The sequence below is a fragment of the Amblyraja radiata genome, chromosome 29 (assembly GCF_010909765.2).
Source record: "Amblyraja radiata isolate CabotCenter1 chromosome 29, sAmbRad1.1.pri, whole genome shotgun sequence".
Classification (NCBI taxonomy): domain Eukaryota; kingdom Metazoa; phylum Chordata; class Chondrichthyes; order Rajiformes; family Rajidae; genus Amblyraja; species Amblyraja radiata.
Genome location: NC_045984.1, coordinates 12,579,631 through 12,600,554, shown reverse-complemented (window position 1 = coordinate 12,600,554; position 20,924 = coordinate 12,579,631). Strand labels below are relative to the sequence as shown.

Sequence of the window (20,924 nt, the reverse complement as noted above, 5' to 3'; positions counted from 1 at the left end):
CTGTTTGCTTCTTCCCATTAAGCCAATTTTCTGAGTTGGCTAGCTCTCCTTGGATCTTATGTAATCTAACTTTCCAGAGCTGCCTTCCATGCGGATCCTTGTCAAATGCCTTGCTGAAATCAATACATTCTATGTCTACAACTCTGCCGTCACCATTTTGGTTACATCTTCATTATCTGTACATGTCTTTTTCCACAGTAAAAACAGGAGAAATACTCATTGAGGGTCCACTCAGAGATGATTGCTTTAATTCCTGAGGGGCTCTATTCTCTCTCTGGTTACCTTTTTTCCCTTAATATACTTGCCATATCCTTGGTAGATGAGGTCAATGAGAACCCCAAGAGATTCTCTATTCTCTCCCTAGTTAAGAGCAAATGGATAACGAGGGAGAGAATACGTCCCCTTAAGTGTCAGTATGGTCTTCTCTGTGTGGAACCATAGGACATGGGTGAGGTGTAGAATTAATATTTCCCATTTTTATTTACCATGGAGATCACAGAAGCCAGGAAATTCAGCTAATCTCCCAACCTATCGCCAATTCAGGGAAGAGAACAGTGGATGCCCTGAAATATTATGACATTATGAAAGAGGAACTGTTAACAATCTTGAGGAAGATAAATCGCCAAGGCCTGACCATGTGTATCCAGAGACGTCTTCGGAAGCCGGGGGAGAAATTGCTGGAGCCCAGGTAGATATTTGTACCTTCATTAGCCACGGCTGTGTTACCAGAAGACTGAAAATGTTGGGTATTCATTTGAGAAGGACAAGGACAAGTCAGGGGACTACAGGCCAGTGAGCCGAACGTCAGTGGTGGCAAAGGGACTGGAGGGATTCTGAGGGACAGGATTCATAGTGAAAGGCAAGAGTTGATTAGGGACAGTCAGCATGTGTGTGGCAAGAATGTTGACAAGGGAAGATGTTGTCTTCATGAACCTTAGCAAGGCTATTGACAAGGTTTCGATTTATGTAATCTTTGATTTTATTTTTTGATTTTCAGTCATATCTTTTTGTTTTTTTGATTTTCAGTCATATCTTAGAAAAAATGCTTTAATAAGTCAGATACTCCACTGGTCACTTCCTCAAAGAACTCCAGCTGTCAGACATTTTGTTTTTCAGAAATCTATGTTAAATCTACTCAACCCCATTCAATTTTCCACGGTATTCATTATAGAAGCCAGCATTTTCCATATCACTAACATTAAACCAATAGGTTGCTAGTTCACATTTTCTATTCCTGCCCTTTCTTAAATAACGGGGTCACATTTGCTACTCTTCAGTCTACAGAAAGAATTCTAGGACCTGTAGAATTCTGGAAGGATGGCAGTGGTCGAGTTGCTGGCTTTCAGCGCCAGAGATGCGAGTTCAATCCTGACTACGGGTGCCGTCTGCATGGAGTTTGTACATAGCCTGTGACCACATGGGTTTTCTTTGTGTGCTCCAATTTCCCCACACTCCAAAGACGTACAGGTTTGTAGGTTAATTGGCTTTGGTAAAAATTGTAAAATTGTCCCTGGTGTGTAGGATAGTGGTAGTGTACGGGATGATCACTGGTCAGCATAGACATCGGTAAGATTTGGCTGGACGGCACACAAATAAGATTTCTCATGGCATCACACCACATAGTTCAAGAATATAAAATACTGGATCTTTTATTTAAGTTGTTACATGACATCACATTCCATGCCACAGTTGATAAAGGAAAGCATGCTGTATGCAAGGCCTCTCGGTTCATCAACAATCCCCAATGACCTACGATTCAGGGGCAGCACAGTTGCACAGCTTAGAGGTTTTGCCACATAGCAGAGACCTGGATTCGATCATGACTTCAGGTGTGTGGAGTTTGCAAATTATCCCAGTGACTTCCAGATGCTTCGATTTCTTTCCACATCCCCAAAACATGCAGATTTGCAGGTTAATTGAAACAGCCGCTATTGTGTATGAAGTGGATACAAAAGTGGGGTAATATGGCAGTGTTGGTCACAGGTTCGGCAGACGACCGAGTGAACAATTTCAGAGCATTTTGCGGATGATACATGCTACCAATTGAATGACCCAAAAATGGGGTCGGAGTCTGAGAGATTATAATGTAGGATATGGCCTGCCTCTGGTTAGTTAGGCTGTGTTTTTAAGTGAAGGGGAGATGCTAAGTTTGTGGGAAAAGTGTAATGCGGCAATAGGAGGTAGGTAGTGAGGGGAGCAGCTAAACACATGGCATGTGCACACTTAAACATCACTAGCTGGAAATGGTTGAGATAGAGCTCCTTCTCAGTGCATGGCCCTCATAAATGATTTGCATTCCACATTTATCCCATCCTGAAAAATACCTAACCAATTCATGGCAATGTATTCATAAGTTAAATGGAGTCCCATTGATATTTTAATTAATGGGATTATTACAGAGGCAGTGGAACACGATGGGAGCGGCACGTCATGCAGACTTTCCTTCAGGAAACCCGTGATCAGTGCAGTGCTTTTTCAGATTGTACAAACTCTTCATTTGGAGTTCCCCATTGCCTCGAGTACAGGGGATCCCCAGGTTACGTGACCAGACTTCAGAAGCACGGACTTTACATTAATTTACCAGTTTTTAAAAAACATTTTTTGAGCTAGTACTGTTCCATAGTCATACAGCACAGTAACAGGCCTTTATAGCCAACTCTACCATTCAAACAAAAATGCCCCAGCTAACCAAATAATACTTGCCCATACTTGATCTATTTCCCTCCAACTATTTCCATATCCATATGCCTGTAATTGTCCCATAGGTTCCTATTACATCTTTCCCCTCACCTTAAACTCTCTAGTTCTTGATTCCACAATCATGGGAAAAAGACTGTGCCTATTTATTCCCCTCGTGATTTTTAGACCTACATAAAATTACCCCTCGGCCTCCCGTGCTCCAAGGAATAAACTCCCAGCATGTCCAACCTTTCCCTATAGCTCTGGCTCATGAGTCCTGGCAACCTTCTTATGAATCTTGTTATTCATAAATGAGTGCATACAGCATTCATTCCACTAACGTAATTATGGATGGTGTTAGGGTGATTATTCAATGAAATAATTATAGCAAATGTATGTTTAGTGGGATATGGGCAGCTATTGCAAAAGTTCATTCTGATAAGAGTTCTCAGGAACAGAACATTTGTGTAACTGAGGGACTGCCTTATGCTACAAATTCTCAGCTGACAATAAATACAAAGTTCTGGAGTAGGGACAGACATGACTCTCACAGAATCTATGACAATGATCAAGTATACGGAAATACTTAAATAAATTAGAGTATGCTGGAAATAGCATCCGTAAAACAACTTTTTTTTTTTTGCACTTCCCAATCCTGATGAAGGGTGTAAGATCCCAAAGCTAACTGTTCATCTTTCCACAAATGCTGATTACAACATTGTTTTTAAATGCGGTGTGGAGTGTTTTAAAATGTCACATCATTTGGATTGTAACTAACAATAACCAAAAGGTTATTGGCAGCAGGTTCAATAATGAAATACAGAGGAGTGGGACCAACTGGATGACTTCCCAAGAAGGTATGGGCAGTAGATTAATGAATGGGTGAAGAATTAAGTGGACAGTAAACTGAGGACACACAGAATGCCCTCAATCCTTTTATTCCTTTTCTGTCATTTACAACGGGCTCAGAACCAACCCTGCTTAAGAATTGCTTAGGATAGCAGATCCAACGACAAAGGAATGCACAAGAAAATGATGAGCATGTGCAAAAAAATGTTAGAACTTCTAACATCAATTATATAGTTGATATGTAGAAATAAGGAATTGTATGGATTACAAAGTGCTGGGGTAACTCAGCATCCCTGGAGAACATAGATAAGTGACATTTAGTGTCAGGTCCCATCTTCAGACAGTTTGGCAGCTGGACTATTGGATGTCATTCCAAGTAACATTCCAATATTTTTCCTTCTTTCAACGTTACACTACGACATTAAATTTCTCAGCATACCCAATGAGTGGGGTGGAGAGTGCAGGAGCCAGGGCCGTTGCAATCGAAGGACAAAGATCTACATCTGCTTAGGTGGGCCAAGCAAGCTCCCATTGCTACCCAGAAATGAATTTCATAACAATGCACACATTCCTGTTGAGACATGCAAGTTCCAGGTGCAAAATGTTACAACCCATCTGTTCCTCCCGTGGATATTCTGTGAATTTGGCCGAATCACAGCCAGATGCCAACCTGCAATTGACCAGAACTATTCCACACTGAACTGGCCAGCGAGGTATGTATGTGTAGGACATGGGGCATTCGTGCAGAGTTATACTGAGGGAGGAAGGGAAAGAAAAGAGAAGTTCTCATTTTAAAGAACACTGCAACTTTAGGACAAGTTGAACTAGAACTAAAATGTAACAGAGAAGCAATCAAGTGAAAACAGAAAACCACTTACAGAGAAACAGCGATGCAATTTTCCACACTGGGGCGGTTAAATTAAGCCCTTAGTAGCTGTGATGAGAGTTACAAACAATAGGTAAGCTGAAACATTTAGATAAAGAAACAGCAACCAGACACAAAAAAGGTCAGAAAAATAAAGAATGAAGCAGTTTATTGAAGTAGTACTACATTGGCCAGAGCTGTTAATGGTAGTAAAAGAAAATTGCATAATCTGAAACGGTGTACACTGGTGAATGCATTCATACAGCTACAAATTCATTAGAAAATTATTTTAATCTTCTTTGCATTACAAACATTTCTTCTCAATAGAAGAGGAATTGTTTTCTGAAAAACCCTTTTACATATGAAACCTGACAGCTGTTTTTTTTTATAATCAAAATATACAAGACAATGCTTCCATATAAAAACCGGTTTTGTTCCCCATAGCCTCTCTCGGTAAAAAAAGTTATGAATATTTACACCTTTTTCAAACATTCTTTACAGCTGGAAAGAGGGAATATTTCTTTGAAGAAACCAAGGACAAAAATAATGGTGGTGTATTTTTGTCTCTGAAAGCTGAATACGTTCAGTAAACAGCATATAAACAGGAACAAAGGTTGAATCCACTAAACATACAGCCACCATTCTAGGTGCACAATGCAATATTACAATCATATTTGAGGGCTAGAGGAGGAATTGTAAAATGTGAAGAACTAAGACTTCAGAAGGCACAACAACTTTGGTCCATGAAACCCTGAAAACAAAACGCTAAAAATCCATTAAGGAGTTGACATGCGTCACTGAACAATATTTCTTTAAAATAAGCTATTGCTCATTAAACAGTTTAGGCACAAGATGAATGTGGTCATTAATGAACACTCATACAAAGAATTAGTCCAAAGCACAAATGTTCATGTTATGACTCCAGCATTTTGCCCGTATTATGGAATGTTTGGGAAGTGGATTTGAAGTTTTTCTCTTCACTAATTACAAGGAAAAGCAGATGGTTACATTTTGACAACAGGAAAACCATCACTGGTTCACAGGTCATTTGAATCCAAGTGCTAAGAAACCCGTTTTCAGTCGTGGACAGCTTAAGATTATGACCATTTCAATTAAAGCGATAGGACTCTGTACATGCCAAAAGGGCTTGTAAATGCCACAAAACCACTCCCACCAATCTCCTCCCTCCCCCCCCCCCCCCCATCAAGCAAAGTCCTTAACCATCCAAAAATAAAAATCGCAGCAAAGTGTTGTAGCACTTCAGTGTGATAGCACTGTATAACTAGGCTCATACATCCAACCTGACAGGCATGCAATTTCCAGATCATACAAGCCAGTCTTGTAAAAAGAATATCAAGAGAAGTAATGGTCTTGCAGACATGTTGAAAACTCACTGGGAAACCATTGGTCTGTTTTTAGATTAGCAAATGGAACATCCTCCTAGCTACCCCACATCACCATTCAGCCTTCTACCATTCAGAAGAAAAAAACCCACCTCCCCTCCCCACTTGCTTTACTTTGTTAGTAACCTGAAGGAAATTTCGGGTAACAAATGTTTGATTGTACTCAAAAATATTTACCAAATGAACAACAACAGCACAGAGCCAAAACCAATGCATGCGAGGCCAACAGCCACCTTGTGCACCAGCTGAAGACTCAAGTACTGTAGTGAGCACTTAGTAATAGGAACCTCTTTGACAATGCTGTACTCATGCATAAGGGAACAATGCAGGATAAAAATGGAATGAAATATTGAGTGGCAAAAAGACAAATTGATAGAACTAATGTAGAGCAAAAATAAAATGAAAGCAATTTACCAAATACAGCAAAAACAAACTGCACACCATGTCAGCTATTCGGCTGATATCACAAGTTAATCAGCAGGTGTCAGAGCACACTGCAGACAACTGACACCACACCAGGTCTACTCACAATGCAGGTGTAAAGAGCAGAAATTTCAGCTCAAAAATGATTTAAAAAAAAAAAATCTAAGATACAAGGTAGAAAATACACATTCTATGGATTAAGATAATAAAACACACCCCAGCTATAAAATACAGATAGATATTGAATATAGAAGGCAACAAGCTTAGGCCATTCAAAATTGGGACTGTTCCTGGTTACCAGACAGACCTTTTTCTTTTTGCAAAGGCAGAGTAATACAATTTCCTCCTGGATGGTCACCATTAACTAAGACTACTGACACAATCAAGTATGAAGGCTGCAACTCGCACCCTTAACATAGGCTTGGAAATGCATATGGAATGAGCAAAAAAAAGCTACCCTTACCTGATTACATTAATATCCATCCAATTACTTGCCCTGTGCCTTTACTCTAGGGTTTCATTCAGTGACATGCAACAGAACACATAGATAATTATTTTCTGAAAAGGCCACAACATGTCAGTTGTACTTGCCATGTCTGAACCAAAAAAATCAACCTGCAAATTGAGAAATGCAGCTCATAGTCTGTAGCAACTCTCACATCTACACTACTTCAATCTGTTAAACATACTCAACATACCAGAGGTTGGATGGATAGGACTGCAAACTAGTAACTTTGGATTCAATGGTTAATTTAAGGCTAATACAGTTCAAACCTACAGCTTCTTCCCACCCACCCCTGTCCTTAGGGCAATGGCAACACTTGAGTAAACAGGCAGCAAAAATTGCTTTAACTTTAAAGCACATAACCAGAAACAGATGTACAATTTTAAAATGGCCCTTGTTTCATTAAGACATTAAGGCACAGAATAATTATTTAAATGAAAATATGCTTAAATTATCCACACTTCTGTATTATAGTGGTATGGATACCCAAGGGTAATGGGTTGAGGGTGATTACAAAATTCAAAAAGGTTTAGTATACAACCTGAAGTTAGGTTCAGCGGTGGGTAATCCAAGAAAAATATTTGGATTTTGTAAACTTTTGGAAGAATTTCAAATGCCAAACAGCAACATTAGCACAAGCCAATCAATGAAATCTAACTGGGGTTGGCAGCACTGCTACCGAAAAAACAGGATGTCATTGCAGTAGACATGCAAAATTTTCTCGAAAATAAAGAATTGTGGTCACTTTTGGGTCATTTTCAGCTCTGCAGCTGTTTTGAGGTCTAGTGGTATCTCTGAAATAAGAGAATCATTGTGCCATAGGCCAAACGGGACTCCAGGAGATAGCTGGAAGTCCATGTTCAGAACTTCAAATAGTGGACTTGGAGAAGGAGACTCTGAGGTGGTGGTTTTCCCCAAGATCATGATTATGAAGATCAATAAGAGCTTGGATTGCCTCTTCCACTGAACTCATCTGGATGAGAGCCATCTTGCGATCCTTCCTACAATTACAAGCAAACAAAATTTCAATAACAGCACAGCCAAAATGCATGACCACACAGAATTGAATAAAAGATGATCACTGGAATTTGATTTAAAAAATTTTTTTTTTTAAAATGCAACTCACTGGAAGAACTTGAATGCCTTGACCATGCCTGTCGTTGTGGAGAAGAGCATCTTGAGATCCTCTTCAGTAACTGAAGGTCTGGAAAGAAACAGACAATGAGAATCCCGCTGTTAGTCAAAGATAAGAGCAGTCAGTCAACCTGTATTACCAGCCATGCCCAAACACTGTTTCAAACCAGGTGCCCAAAAAGCCCTGCAAAAGTTGGAGACCAAAAACTCCAGCAAATAAGCCTCATCAATTGCTAAATGCAGACAGAAATCAAAGTGCAACAGCAATAGTGGCCATACTTTAGGCTTTATTGCCCAAGATGACATGCACTGCAAACAGTGACTGGGTCTCTTTTCAAAGATGACTTCTCCCGACAATGCATCTGTGAAGGTAATGTCAGCTAACATTTCACAGGTATTACAGCAGGGAAGCTGTTGGTGCACAAGTTGTCATTCCATGTAACACGTTACAAGTTGCAAAGAAAATTGTGAAGGCAAGAGCAGGAATCCCAGACACAAAATCTATGAGGTGTAACAGATTTGCCAACAATAATTGATCATTTAAGATTCAATTATCAGATTCAAAAAAAAATTCAGTTTATAGGGAGAGGATAGGGGAATGGGCTAGCTGGACTTACATAAAACCAGCATGAACAATGTACCAATTTCTCCCATCTGTGATTTTGTAAGGTGCTGGTGAAGAGGAGACTTTGCACTGCTAAGCTGATTCAAGGAACACAACTTAGGAAAAACATTCCGATATCGATTGTTTTCCCTTTAAAACTAGTAAAATGCGCGGCAACAGAATATTTCAAATAACTGACCAGACCCAAAGTTCCACCTCCAAACAAAATGCAATACCAAACTTGCAAAACAACCACACTTACGGAATATTGGAGAGATGAAGGGTGGCAGAAGGAGGAAAGATGTTTTGGAAATTCTTTGATCCAGGTTTCTTAAAACGATGCAGTGGTGAGCTGCTGTAGTCCTTGGTCAATCCCTGGTCCTCCTGGCCCTCACGGGGAAGCTGTACTGTCTGGTGCTTGGACATGGTCACACGCATCGCCTTCCCGTGAAGCCTCTGACCATTTAAATGGCTCATAGCTAGGGAAAAGACCAATCAATTGAATTCAACTTGAGACACAGTTGGCATCAACATATCAGAGTTAGAATGGATCAAACAAAGGGAGAGAAAACAGAATTGCAACGAGGTAGCCTGACATCAGTAGAAAAATTGCTGGGATCTTTGAAGAAATCAGGAAGAAACAATGAAAATAAACAGGTCATCTTCAGTTTTTAAAAGGGGGTGAGTAGGAAAGAGTGTTCATGAACAAGTGTGCAGAAAGAAGACACGGACTCCTTTGTCTCCTGCTGAAGTAGTGATTTACAAGACCCAGTGCCTGGGATGTATTGTGCATTTGCCCAAGAAGGTGCATACAAATAGAAAGCCAGTATTACAAAAGGAAATTTAAACAAAACTATAGATGAAAACTCTTAGCAGGTCATGTTACACCAGGTTGAAGACCAGAGAGATCTGTTCTGTTTCAAGTCTCATGATCTTACTGGCATAGTAGGCACAAGGGACCAAATTACTTCCTACTTTTTTTCCCGTCTGGGTAGTTCAGCTACAACAAGATAGTTGCATTCCTAGGAAACCCCGGGTTAAAGAAAATTGTGTTATGAAACCAAGTGTCCATCAGGAAAGGTGGTATGGGGCGATAGTTTCAGACTCAATCACAATCTCCCCCACCCGTTTGCAGGATTTAAAAAAAAAAGTTCCTTTTAATGGTTGCGTTTATTTTTTATATATTGTAGGGCAAAAATACTAAAATGTCATTTGTACCACTACACAGCTATCAATAGAAGCAATATTGAATCAATTTAAACCATCTCCTGCAGTGAAAGCTGCTGTGTTCTTAAGAGACAACGGTGTCTGAATATTGCAGGGAACAATAATTATAAATTATATTATAACCAAATAGACCAACATAATGCAAATAATGTTCTCCTAATTCATCAATTATATTATATCCAATGTGTGTTGTGGAACTATAGGTTTAAAGCAGGACTACTTTGTAGAAGTCTCTTGAAGAGCAGATCTTGCTCAAAATAAATGCAGAAGCAAACCAGAGGGAATTGTGGCTTAATAGAAACATAGAAAATAGGTGGAGTAGGCCATTCGGCCCTTCGAGCCTGCACCGCCATTTGATATGATCATGGCTGATCATCCAACTTAATATCCCATCCCTGCCTTCTCTCCATACCCCCTGATCCCTTTAGCCACATCTAACTCCCTCTTAAATATAGCCAATGAACTGGCCTCAACTACCTTCTGTGGCAGAGAATTCCACAGATTCACCACTCTCTGTGTAAAAAATGATTTCCTCATCTCGGTCCTAAAAGTCTTCCCTCTTATCCTTAAACTGTGACCCCTAGTTCTGGACTTCCCCAACATCGGCAATAATCTTCCTGCATCTAGCCTGTCCAACCTCTTAAGAATTTTGTAAGTTTCTATAAGATCCCCCCTCAGTCTTCTGAATTCCAACGTGTACAAGCCGAGTCTATCCAGTCTTTCCTCATATGAAAGTCCTGCCATCCCAGGAATCAGTCTGGTGAACCTTCTCTGTACTCCCTCTATGGCAAGAATGTCTTTCCTCAGATTAGGAGACCAAAACTGTACGCAATACTCCAGGTGTGGTCTCACCAAGACCCTGTACAACTGCAGTAGAACCTCCCTGCTCTTATACTCAAATCCTTTTGCTATGAATGCTAACATACCATTAATGCATGCTAATCATGTATTTTATAAACAAGGGGAAAATATAAAATTAGAGCAAAATAGGATTCAGATCTTTGTTGAATAGAAGAGTACAGCACAGCATCAGGCCCTTCAGTCCGCAATGTCTGTACCAAACATGACGCCAAGTTAATCCTGCCTGCATCTGATCCATATCTCTGGATACCCTGCTCTGGTGATTCAATTTTCACCCCAGGAATGGATAGGTTAACTATTTAAAATACCTTTTAGTTCAAGGATTAAGTGCTAGAACTTCCTTGGAGACCAATTTGATTGGAGACTTACCCAGTTGTGCTTGAGTACAGTCAAACATTTGAACCAAGGCATTTTCTTTCTTGTTGAAGAGTATCTTCACACGTTGCACATCACCATACACTCCTTAACCAAAGACAAGGCAAGTTAGCACAGCCATTCATTTTTTCCATTAATTGAGATCCAACACATTCAACCAAAACGTCAAATCATTTATTTTCTCCCAGTTATCAAAATTCAGACTTGTATTGCTATGAAAACTGTAGCACTCAGAAGAATGAAATTTAGTGTCAAACTAATTTATTAATGCCACAGAAATTTGAGCTCATCTACAAGTTATGATTACAAAGGCATGCAAAGCACCCAAACATGCATTACTGAGCATTGTATGCAAATCAAAGAATCAAACCATCAAAATTATAGCTCAACTGAAATTATGCATTGAAATAGCAAACTGCAATCTTCAAATATAAAGGTTTTAAACAAGAAATAATAAAACAGATAATAAAGTGCTAACAATAACATACCGAAAAGAATAAAGAGGCATTGGGGCGTAACTCTCTTTAGAAGGACAGCAGAGCAAGGCAGCGGAAGACAGGAAGAGGAAAGGAATCGAAGGAGAACGAAGATGGAACGAATCATCCACAACGAAGGGTGGTTCCCACAGAATGGTGAATTGGTTCATGGTTCAAGATGGTTAATTGAGGGGCAGGTTGGTCCGAAGAGTATTGTTGAAGCACAGGAAGCATGGGGACCGTGCAGTCAGTTCACAAAGGAATCCGTAACAGGGGTGGGGAGGGAGAAAGGGAGGGAGAATGGGATGGGGAAGGGAAGGAAAGAAAAAAAGTAGCATAAAACAGGTCAGTACACATGAGAAATTTAGTGTTCCATCTGGTTGATCAATGAATTATTTTTCATTATTTTATAAAATTAAAAGCTGTATCACTTCACCTAAGAAAAACGCATGCTAAAGGAAAAAAACTAAATAAGATTAAATAGACTATTTTATTCCTCAAATGCAGTAGTTGTAAAGCCTTTTCAAATGATAACATTTACAGCTATAGGGTATTGAACCTCTACCATATTTATAACTGAGCAGCAGAATTTCTAGGTCATGGTACTGCTGTCTTACCAACAAAACACTGCATTCAGTTGAAAGGCAGTTTTGTATTGTACGGTATCAATTTTACAGATGTTATGATCCATTATTCTTACATGACCCAACATACACCATTTCTGGGGTCAAATTTAAACAAGACCCATTAAAATAGTTCATCCGATCTATTAATACCCCCTGCTTTTTAATACCCCTAAAATTAGGAGCAAGTTATTGCTTCCCCAAGCATAGTAAACATTTGTAGAACTTTGAAATTACTTTAAATACTCTTTGCATGTTGCCAAGTGACTCAAGTACAAAAACCCACAGGTACTTTCAAGTGTATTCAAATTAGTTGGTCCTCTTTAAACATAGGTTAGAGGTAAATTTATTGGGAGAGCTGTAATTCAATGTAAATATCATGGACAGTCTGTTGATCCCACACTAAAGTGAAAAGATAGCCACTGACTGGATTTGTTTTCAAAGAGCTTGCATAGGCCTCAGTGGGCCAAATGGCTGGTTCCTCAGTGGTACAGATTCTGATTACATACTTGTAGAAGCTGCCAGCATCAACAGAACCAAACGACATAGAATCTTTTGAACCGTCCCAATAATTTAGGATTAACCATTTACTATTATCCATAAATTCCAAGAAAAAGCAAGCGAAGTTGCTCTGATGTATTAAATGAACTCAAATTACCAAGACATTCCCAGGCTGAAGAACAAGCCCCAAGGCTCAGCACCAAAACTAATTTGTTGCATTTTAGAAAAAGGCAATTTATACCCACTTAGTCTCAAATGAACTTAATGCAGAAAGTGTGGGCTGGCTAAAGGACAGCTCAGGGCAATCCAACAGCCTCGAACATCTGCTGTCAGAAACAGAGTCCAGAAAACAAATACTTTGCAAAATAGAAATGAAAACTTCAAGCTGGTTAGTGGATGGGATAGACATGCAAGATTAAGGACAAAGGAACAGGAGAGCATTCGAGACTGAACAATATTTACCCAAAAGTAATTATCGGTTGGGGGCAGTGGTAGATAAATTTAATCCCAAACAGTGCACGGTTTTGGGGAGGACTAACTAGGCTTGGATATTTCTAATGAATGGCAGCATCACAGTAACTATTGATGTACGTGATCACGTATCCCTAAAGCAACAGCACAGGAAGACAAGGAGAAGCAAGCATATTGGACACCCAATTTAGTTAGCACCAACGCAGAATACACGAGAGGGGGAATTGTATACCCATACTGAACATGGTTAGACCGAGTTGGTGTACCATATGCAGTTCTGGTTGCTGCACTATAGGATGGACAAAATTGCATTGGAGACAATGCAGAAAATTCACCAAGATAACAAAAAGAAAATCACCATTATTGGTCAACAGTGATGGCACTTGTTAAGAACAAAATCCATACAGACCAAATCTTCATGATGAATGCCAGCAGTTCTGATTGAAACTTGGATCGAACAAGGATAGAAGTCAGAAACCTCTGCTAACTCTGTCATTAGTCCACACATGCCACCCATTCAGAGCACCAAATGTCCATTGAATTTAGATAGGAATCAGCTCCTGGAATCAGTACGTAGCAATACAGATTCCCCCCATCATTTAAATTAATGCCGCAGTTTTCTAAGAATTAAAAAGTAAAATTTAACACCATTGATTTTTAAAACTACTATTTTTGAATGTCAGCTATTCAATCTTAGATAGCTATCAAGTCTGGGCAAGGGGCTTAACTCTGATGATGGGCTTAGCAATAAACAGCTTGCTGTTCAATGAAAGGTCCGAGACACTTTCTATCCGAAAATTTAGCAAATGGAAAACAATTGCAGACAGAAGGGCACTCCATAGTCTGTTTTATTTTACTAGCATATAATGTAAATGCTCATGTATAGTACGATCTCAGCACAACGTCAGTACCAGATCAGAGGAAGTCTTTATTCACTAAATGTGGGGGTGCCCAGGAAGCACTAGACAGAAACAAACAAGTTAAATTGGTGGAAAGTTACATTAAGACAAAACGTGCAGAGATTAGATTCAACTTTGTTCATTTAAAAAATACACAAAGAACTCAAACCATAGCTTTGTTTTAGTCTGTTACATTCCTATAGCTTCTTCTGAAATCAAAAACACTGAAAGTTAGATTACATCATGCAAAGTCACTCCAGAATGCCTAGCTGAGGACCAGCCATCTTACATGGGAGATCATGACAAGACTCCAGGACCACATTACATTAACGAGTTGGGAGATTAACCACGTTTCCCAACTGGACAAGAGGGGGCAATTGTTCCTGCAAACCAAAAAAACAATGGAAGCTAAAGATGCCCTGTGCAAGTCTACAAATCATTGAAAAAGCTAAACAAACATTTCTACTGAACAGCAAATTAGCAATGGATCCGATGAGGCAATGCATTTGGACAGAGTGGAAGGAGAAAGGGACAGAGGTGGTGACTACACAAAGCACATTTCCTTACAAAAATCCATATGGAGATTAAATTGAAGGTAAAACTAAGAATGAGGGCAAATTTGGGCAAAACGATAAACAATGAGGAAGGTCTCAACAATTTAATTTAAAAGAGAGCTAAAGTTACACACATCTTTGAAAACTTTCAATTCTTTGACATAATCTAGAGAACGAGGTCTAGTTTCACCAAGTTAAAAAATCCAAGACAGTTTAATGTAAGCAGGCAAAAATAGTTCACATGGCACTAACCTCAGGATTCAGGTTGCTGACCAGCAGGACAGCATTGGCTGCAGAGGCGAAGCCCGGAATCCCCATGCGACTTGCTGCTGCTGCTGCAGCTGCTGACTGCATGCCAAGTGGAGCCAGGGCTCCATGGACCCCTGGGACAGAGAAACCTATTAAACGAGAAACTTATTATTGCATAAAATGTACTTAAAATTGATTAAGCTTCAGTTACATGCACAACCGAGACCACCAAAACCCATGTAATGCAATGACAGAAAATACACTGCACAAACACGTTTGACCATGCAATCCTGCCTGCTGCAAAAGGAAACAGAGAAGTAAAACCTTGTCACACAAACCTTGTCATGCAAAGAGATGATCTGCCATGTCCTAGATATGAAAATGAGGTAAAGAAGACACCCAAAAGGACAGAAGATAACACCACTCACTGCATCCAGTTATCCCACACCTTGCTTTAAATGCCATGCCAACCTGGAACCCAAACAGCGATCCACAATTTTCTCCTCATTCAAACAAACTTTTCTAATTAGTCCAAAATTAAGCTGTTGAAAATACCAAAGAACAAAAATGTTTCCAAGTACAGAGTACCATAGAAAAAGGAGGTAATAAGAAAGTCACAGCATATAATGATTGGAGAAAATGTAGATGTTTGCACAAGTAACTTCAAATTATTGGAATAAAGAAATCAAGGCTATTACATTTCTTCTTTAAAAAAAAAAAAAGTCAGATGTAAAGTGAATAATATACAAAAAGGCCAGTGCAAATTTAAATATGAACATGTATTTGTAGGCCAGATTTAGCTCCTCATGTCATCCAACGTGGGTGGATTGCAAGGCCAATGGGAGTGTGGTAACACTGGAGCTTTACTTTCCTGGATACAAGGTTTTTAGGGGGATGAAGGACAAAGAGGAAGAGACTTATTTGGTAACAGAAATAAAAACCACAATCGCAGCATGACAGGCCAGGACAATCAAAATCAGTTCAAGAGAAAGGAACATATGGTATTATTGCAATGAACCCACAAAGAACAAATAAGAGGGAGGTTTAATAGGAGGGGAATACTTCCAGCATTGAGTGACAGTAGCGTGTACTCCAGGTACTCACTTGCCCAAGTGCTAGAAAAACCAGGCATTAGACAGGGGAAAAACTGAAAAAAGAGGAAAAGAGATGGGGCTCCACCCTGGTACGGTTCCAAACTTTTGATAATTGTATCTTGAAATTACACAATTTTCTTGCCTGTTTACCCTTAATTTACACTGTATTTTTATTATTGTACCTTAAAATAACATTTTACTTGCTGGTTACCTATTAATTTACACAGAAAATTTGTGATAATCATACCTTCAAATGACACCAACTGCTTGCTTGTTTACCCTCGTTATATTGAAAATATTTTATATTACACCTACACGTAGCATGATACCTGTTCCTTCCTTGTTTACTCTAATTTTAGAGAGAAGTATCCTTTACACAGGGATTTTTTAATAATTATACCTTGAAATGACATAATTTCCTTTCCGGTTTCCCCCTTAATTTATACTTTTTTTGAATTATACCATACAATAACATTTTACCTGGTTGAATCAGGTAAAAAAGAACATTGTAGTGTCTATGACAGACTCTTGAATGCATTTGTTTTACAAATGTACGTAACTCTGTGTCCCCACCCCAACCCCGGTACGGTAGGCCTAGGGGACAGGAAAACCGCTGTTCTACATGTGCTGATCTGAGCGCTAGCCGTAGAGATGCGCATGCAAAGACAGTTGGCCAGCATCCGTGTACACGCTTTCGGCTAATCGATTCTGTGGATTTCCACGCACTCAACCATCGGTGCAACGGCTCACTGTCTCGCGGAAAGACCTTTATAGCGGAGATTTAGGGTTTTTTTTTTGCCACATTTCAAAATCCACAGAAAAATCTCATGCCTGCAACATTACTGTAGATATTTGATGGACAGCATAAAAATGCAGAGCACAGCATTCATAAAGAGTACGCAGGAGAACTTTACTCAATTTGCAGCAAGCCTAGAAAATAGGGGGAGCAACAAGGAAAATAATCCTTCCTCTCCCCTGCTCGCCTCAAGCCTACTGTCTCCGCCTCTTCCTTTCTTTGCCTATTCCTTCTCTCCATAGATGCTGCCTCTCCCGCTGAGTTCCTCCAGCATTTTTGTCTACCATATAATAATTCTGGAAGTAGTTTCAGGGAATGCAACTGGGTAAAAGGAAGATGCGCCATGGCTGATCACAGTTAGACTGTTCTTTTCCACAAATATATACAAGATTTTTCACCAAAAAAAAATCAAGAATAAAAGTAATAAAGATACTTTTTAAGTGGGGTAAATATTATTTTTAAACCAGAACAAGCTGCTATTTAAAGGAGAAATGGAAAATGAATCGAGTGTAAGAAAAAGTACGGAGTAAAACCAAAAAACGTGTTAAAGAGAATAACTATGCTGGGGTAAGGAAACAAACCTGGGGCTTAATTATGGAACAAAAGGGGTTCTCGATGAATGTGTCTGAAAATATAAAGATGTGTGGTGTGCAAGAGGGCCAAGAAGTTTGTCATAGCAAATTAAATCTAAATAGAATGCGAAGAATACTGTATTTATTAAATAATTCTAGAATTAAAATATGGGAAGATCGAAATTGAAATAGCAGACATTGAAGAGCAGAGGAGATCCATAAGAGTGGAATTGGCCACTCACTCCTAGTTTTGTTCCAAGCCTTCCTGGTCATTCAGATCCAAATAAAAAAGTTGGCATGCAGTAAGCTTGGAGATAAAATTCCCACACAACTCACCGGCTTGCTGGAAGGCAATACCAGGAGGAAAACCAGTTCCACCTCCATAAGGCGAGGAGATGATACCTGGTGCACCTGGTAAGAAAGCAGGCCTGCATAAGCACTCTGAGACACAAATTACTTTTCACAAACCAACCCTTTCTTTTAACTCCTGTTTAACATGCTTCAAGAATACTAAACTATCAAATAATTTTAGTTGAAAGCTGCTTATTTTCCAGAGCCCGTGTGAAAAGTCAAGTATTCCTACACACAACTGCACAATTAACATGAGAGTTCCAATGAGGGGGTCTATCGAGAGTTTAAATACAAGAAAAATTAAACTCATCAGAATTCTGCAGCTTGGTCCTGTACCCAAATTACAATTTCGTTATATTTTAATGAAAAACAGCCACACCTAAAATCCACGTGCCTTTAACAACATTTTAGCATAAGACTGCACTAAAATTTAATATACAATGCAAATTATAAACTAGGAAAATATGCACCTGTAAAAATGAAATAAACTAGTAAAACATTAGTAATGATTTCATGACAGAACTTGAGACAACCATATATTTTAGCACCCATGAAGCTGGATTATGCCCTACAGATGCACAATATCAGGCAGTTAAATTCCTTCTAACCTCAAGTCATCATGTGCTCACAAGAACAGCCAACTGCAAAGTAAAACTTTGCCAATCTCAGAAAGGTAGTTCAATGTCAGATCGTGAAGAATTTCCCGCTAATTGATTAGTTACAAATGTTACCAAAACCACTTGATGTTCAACTCTAGGGAAAGTTATTATAAATAGTTCAACAGGATCCACATTTATCAGCAAGTTCTCGAGCTTCAAACCACATACTACCATTAAGCAAGCTACTACAATGTCCTTCCTACCAAAATTATAACTGTCGCTCTACCCCACAAAATTCAAAGTAACCACAAAATTACACCTCTCGGATAGAATTTCAAGTGAAGTTGAAGATCAAATTGCTAAAATGCTAAACTATGCTTGCACTGCACTCGCCACCAATAAGATTGCATCAAAATTCCCAAGAACAGATTATGGATCATAAGTGTGTAAATGTTACCAAGGAAACCGCGCACACACACATGCGCACACACTTAAAACTCCAGAGTGTATTTACCTAGTAGGGAGACTTCCTTACCAAAAGCGGCCATGGTTTGGTCTAAGGTTGGCTGGCTGTCACCAGATGGCAAGTCAGGACGCGTGTAGTCTCTGCTTTTGTCATTATTGTACTTAACATTAAGGCTAGTCAGCTTAGAGAAGTCAATGCGCAGAGTGCAGCAGGCATTATAGATGTTCTGTCCATCCAAGGCCTAACAGAAGAGATAGATACACAAGTTATAGATATATTAATTCCTTACACATAATAATTACCTGTATAAATTTTAATCATTCAGAGCAAATTGAAGTGGACCGAGCTTTGTCTGGGTGGGTTACAACACCAAAGACAAAGTTTAAATTTTGGAGTTAGGTGACGAAAGGTAAAACAGTACAGCTGGCTTCATCATTTAGTGCCTTTTCTTTGTGATTGCACTAGAAAGGCTGAGTGGAAATTTGAGGCAGTTGTCAGGATCAGAACATTTTTAATTACTGTTGTAAAATAGGTCATGAATAGAAAAATATAGTTTTAAATTTCAGATTGATAAACAGAGTTTATCCACAATAAAAACAGAAAATGCTGGAGATACTCTAGGCCAGGCAGCATCTTTAAAGGGAAGGCAGTATGAACATTTCAGGTTGAATGTTTGATTTGTAATTTTTCCTAATTCTGATGAAGTCACTTCCCTGAAACATTCTGAAGAGCCTCGACCCGAAACGTCACCCATTCCTTCGCTCCAGAGATGCTGCCTGTCCCGCTAAGTTACTCCAAATAACTCCAGCTTCTTGTGTCTATACATGAAGCATTACCTTTCTCCCTTCACGGGCACTGTCTAACCAAATGACTATTTCCAGCATTTTCTCACTGGGTACAGTGAATGAATATTCAGAATGATGAAAAATGCACTAATCAGGTTATTAACTTGGTCCCCTTGATCATTAGAATACACTTCTTCAACATACCAGTTTAGCATGTTGTGCACAGGAGCCATCAGCATATTGGAGCAAGGCCTGGAATTGGTTATTCTTTGTGAAAGTAATGATCTTCAACACCGTGCCAAACTTGGAAAAAATCTGCGACCAAACAAAAGCAGAATGGTGTAAAAAATAAATAATTAATGTACAATTTACACTGACGAGTTACTAAATTACTGTACTGCATGAAAATCAAACATGTCAACGCACAATGAACCACAATGACCTTTTAAACTCACCACGCTTGGCACACAAGGCTCTTACCGATGAACTACAATGCATACAGGAAATCTTAGATCAAATTAATGCTTCTTTAAAATCTCATTACTGATACTCTAAACCATCCATATCAACTATTTATGCTGAATATGAAGCAGATAAATGGAATATGACAGCAGTATCTGCTATCAAATAGGATAGCAGATAATGCTTGGAAAAGTGGACACGCACTTCAACTATAAATTTCTTTTCATTGTAGAAATGCCAGTTTGACAATTTCATTCAACCGTACTCAATTTAAACTTGAAGAACTCAGAACCTCAAAGTGCTTAAGAGCATTCACATCAAATACGTCAAATTTCTTACACAAGTGATAAGGAAGTAGGAGGTTTCCCCTAACATTAATGATTCCGAAAATAAATATTTTTAGATTACGGACAGCTCATTTTATACAAATAGCCCAAATTCCACAGCAGCCCCAAATAAATTGGACCACCACACCTTCACCCACAATACCAGTCACTTCTCAGCCCCACCCCCAAGTCATTTCAATGTTCTAGCATTAACTGCCAAGTTAGACTCACCTGGTGCAAAACATCAAGAGTAACTGGATAGAAGAGATTTTCCACAATGATTCGAAGAACAGGGCTCTGGCCAGCAAGATTGACTGCAGTTTCTGGGACACCTGTTCCAGCAATGGCCATGTTTGCATTCTGCACTGCATTTACTGCCTGAAGAGCTGCTTGTGCTCTCTGAAAAAATAAAATAAAATAGGAAATCTTGAAATAACTGGCTAAGGGGTAGGATAGGGACCCACAATCCCGTTTTATATCAACAGGTCGATGGGGGAAAAGGGTCAAGAACTTCAAATTCCTGGGCGTGCATATTTCCGAAGATCTTTCTTGGTCCTAGCACACCGATGCAATTATAAAGAAAGCACATCAGCGGCTCTACATCCAGAGAAGATTATGGAGAGTCGGTATGTACAGTAGAGAGCACGCAGACTGGTCGCATCGTGGCTTGGTTCGGCAACTTGAGCGTCCAGGAGCGGAAAAGGCTGCAAAAGGTTTAAACACTGCCCAGGCCATCCCCCCACCATCGAAGGGATCTTTCTCAAGTCGCTGCCTC

The 20,924-nt window shown here is 39.4% G+C and overlaps 1 protein-coding gene across 10 annotated transcripts in view; it reads right to left on the bottom strand.

Moving 5' to 3' along the window:
- Positions 1-4,536: 4,536 nt before the first annotated feature.
- The window catches only part of LOC116989324 (polypyrimidine tract-binding protein 1-like), a 28,943-nt gene continuing 12,555 nt past the window's right edge, over positions 4,537-20,924 (bottom strand). For 4 of the 10 annotated variants that reach the window (XM_033046590.1, XM_033046580.1, XM_033046581.1 and 1 more), the window contains 10 exons: positions 20,381-20,548; positions 19,566-19,676; positions 18,625-18,817; positions 17,497-17,571; positions 14,702-14,847; positions 11,414-11,447; positions 10,920-11,012; positions 8,725-8,941; positions 7,851-7,928; positions 4,537-7,725 (listed from right to left, as the gene is read on the bottom strand). In XM_033046590.1, coding sequence (XP_032902481.1) covers positions 7,593-7,725; positions 7,851-7,928; positions 8,725-8,941; positions 10,920-11,012; positions 11,414-11,447; positions 14,702-14,847; positions 17,497-17,571; positions 18,625-18,817; positions 19,566-19,676; positions 20,381-20,548 — 1,248 coding nt within the window. In that variant the 3' untranslated portion in view covers positions 4,537-7,592. The remainder of the gene's footprint in view (positions 7,726-7,850; positions 7,929-8,724; positions 8,942-10,919; positions 11,013-11,413; positions 11,448-14,701; positions 14,848-17,496; positions 17,572-18,624; positions 18,818-19,565; positions 19,677-20,380; positions 20,549-20,924) is intronic. The other 6 variants (XM_033046582.1, XM_033046583.1, XM_033046585.1 and 3 more) reach the window with 6 other exon arrangements.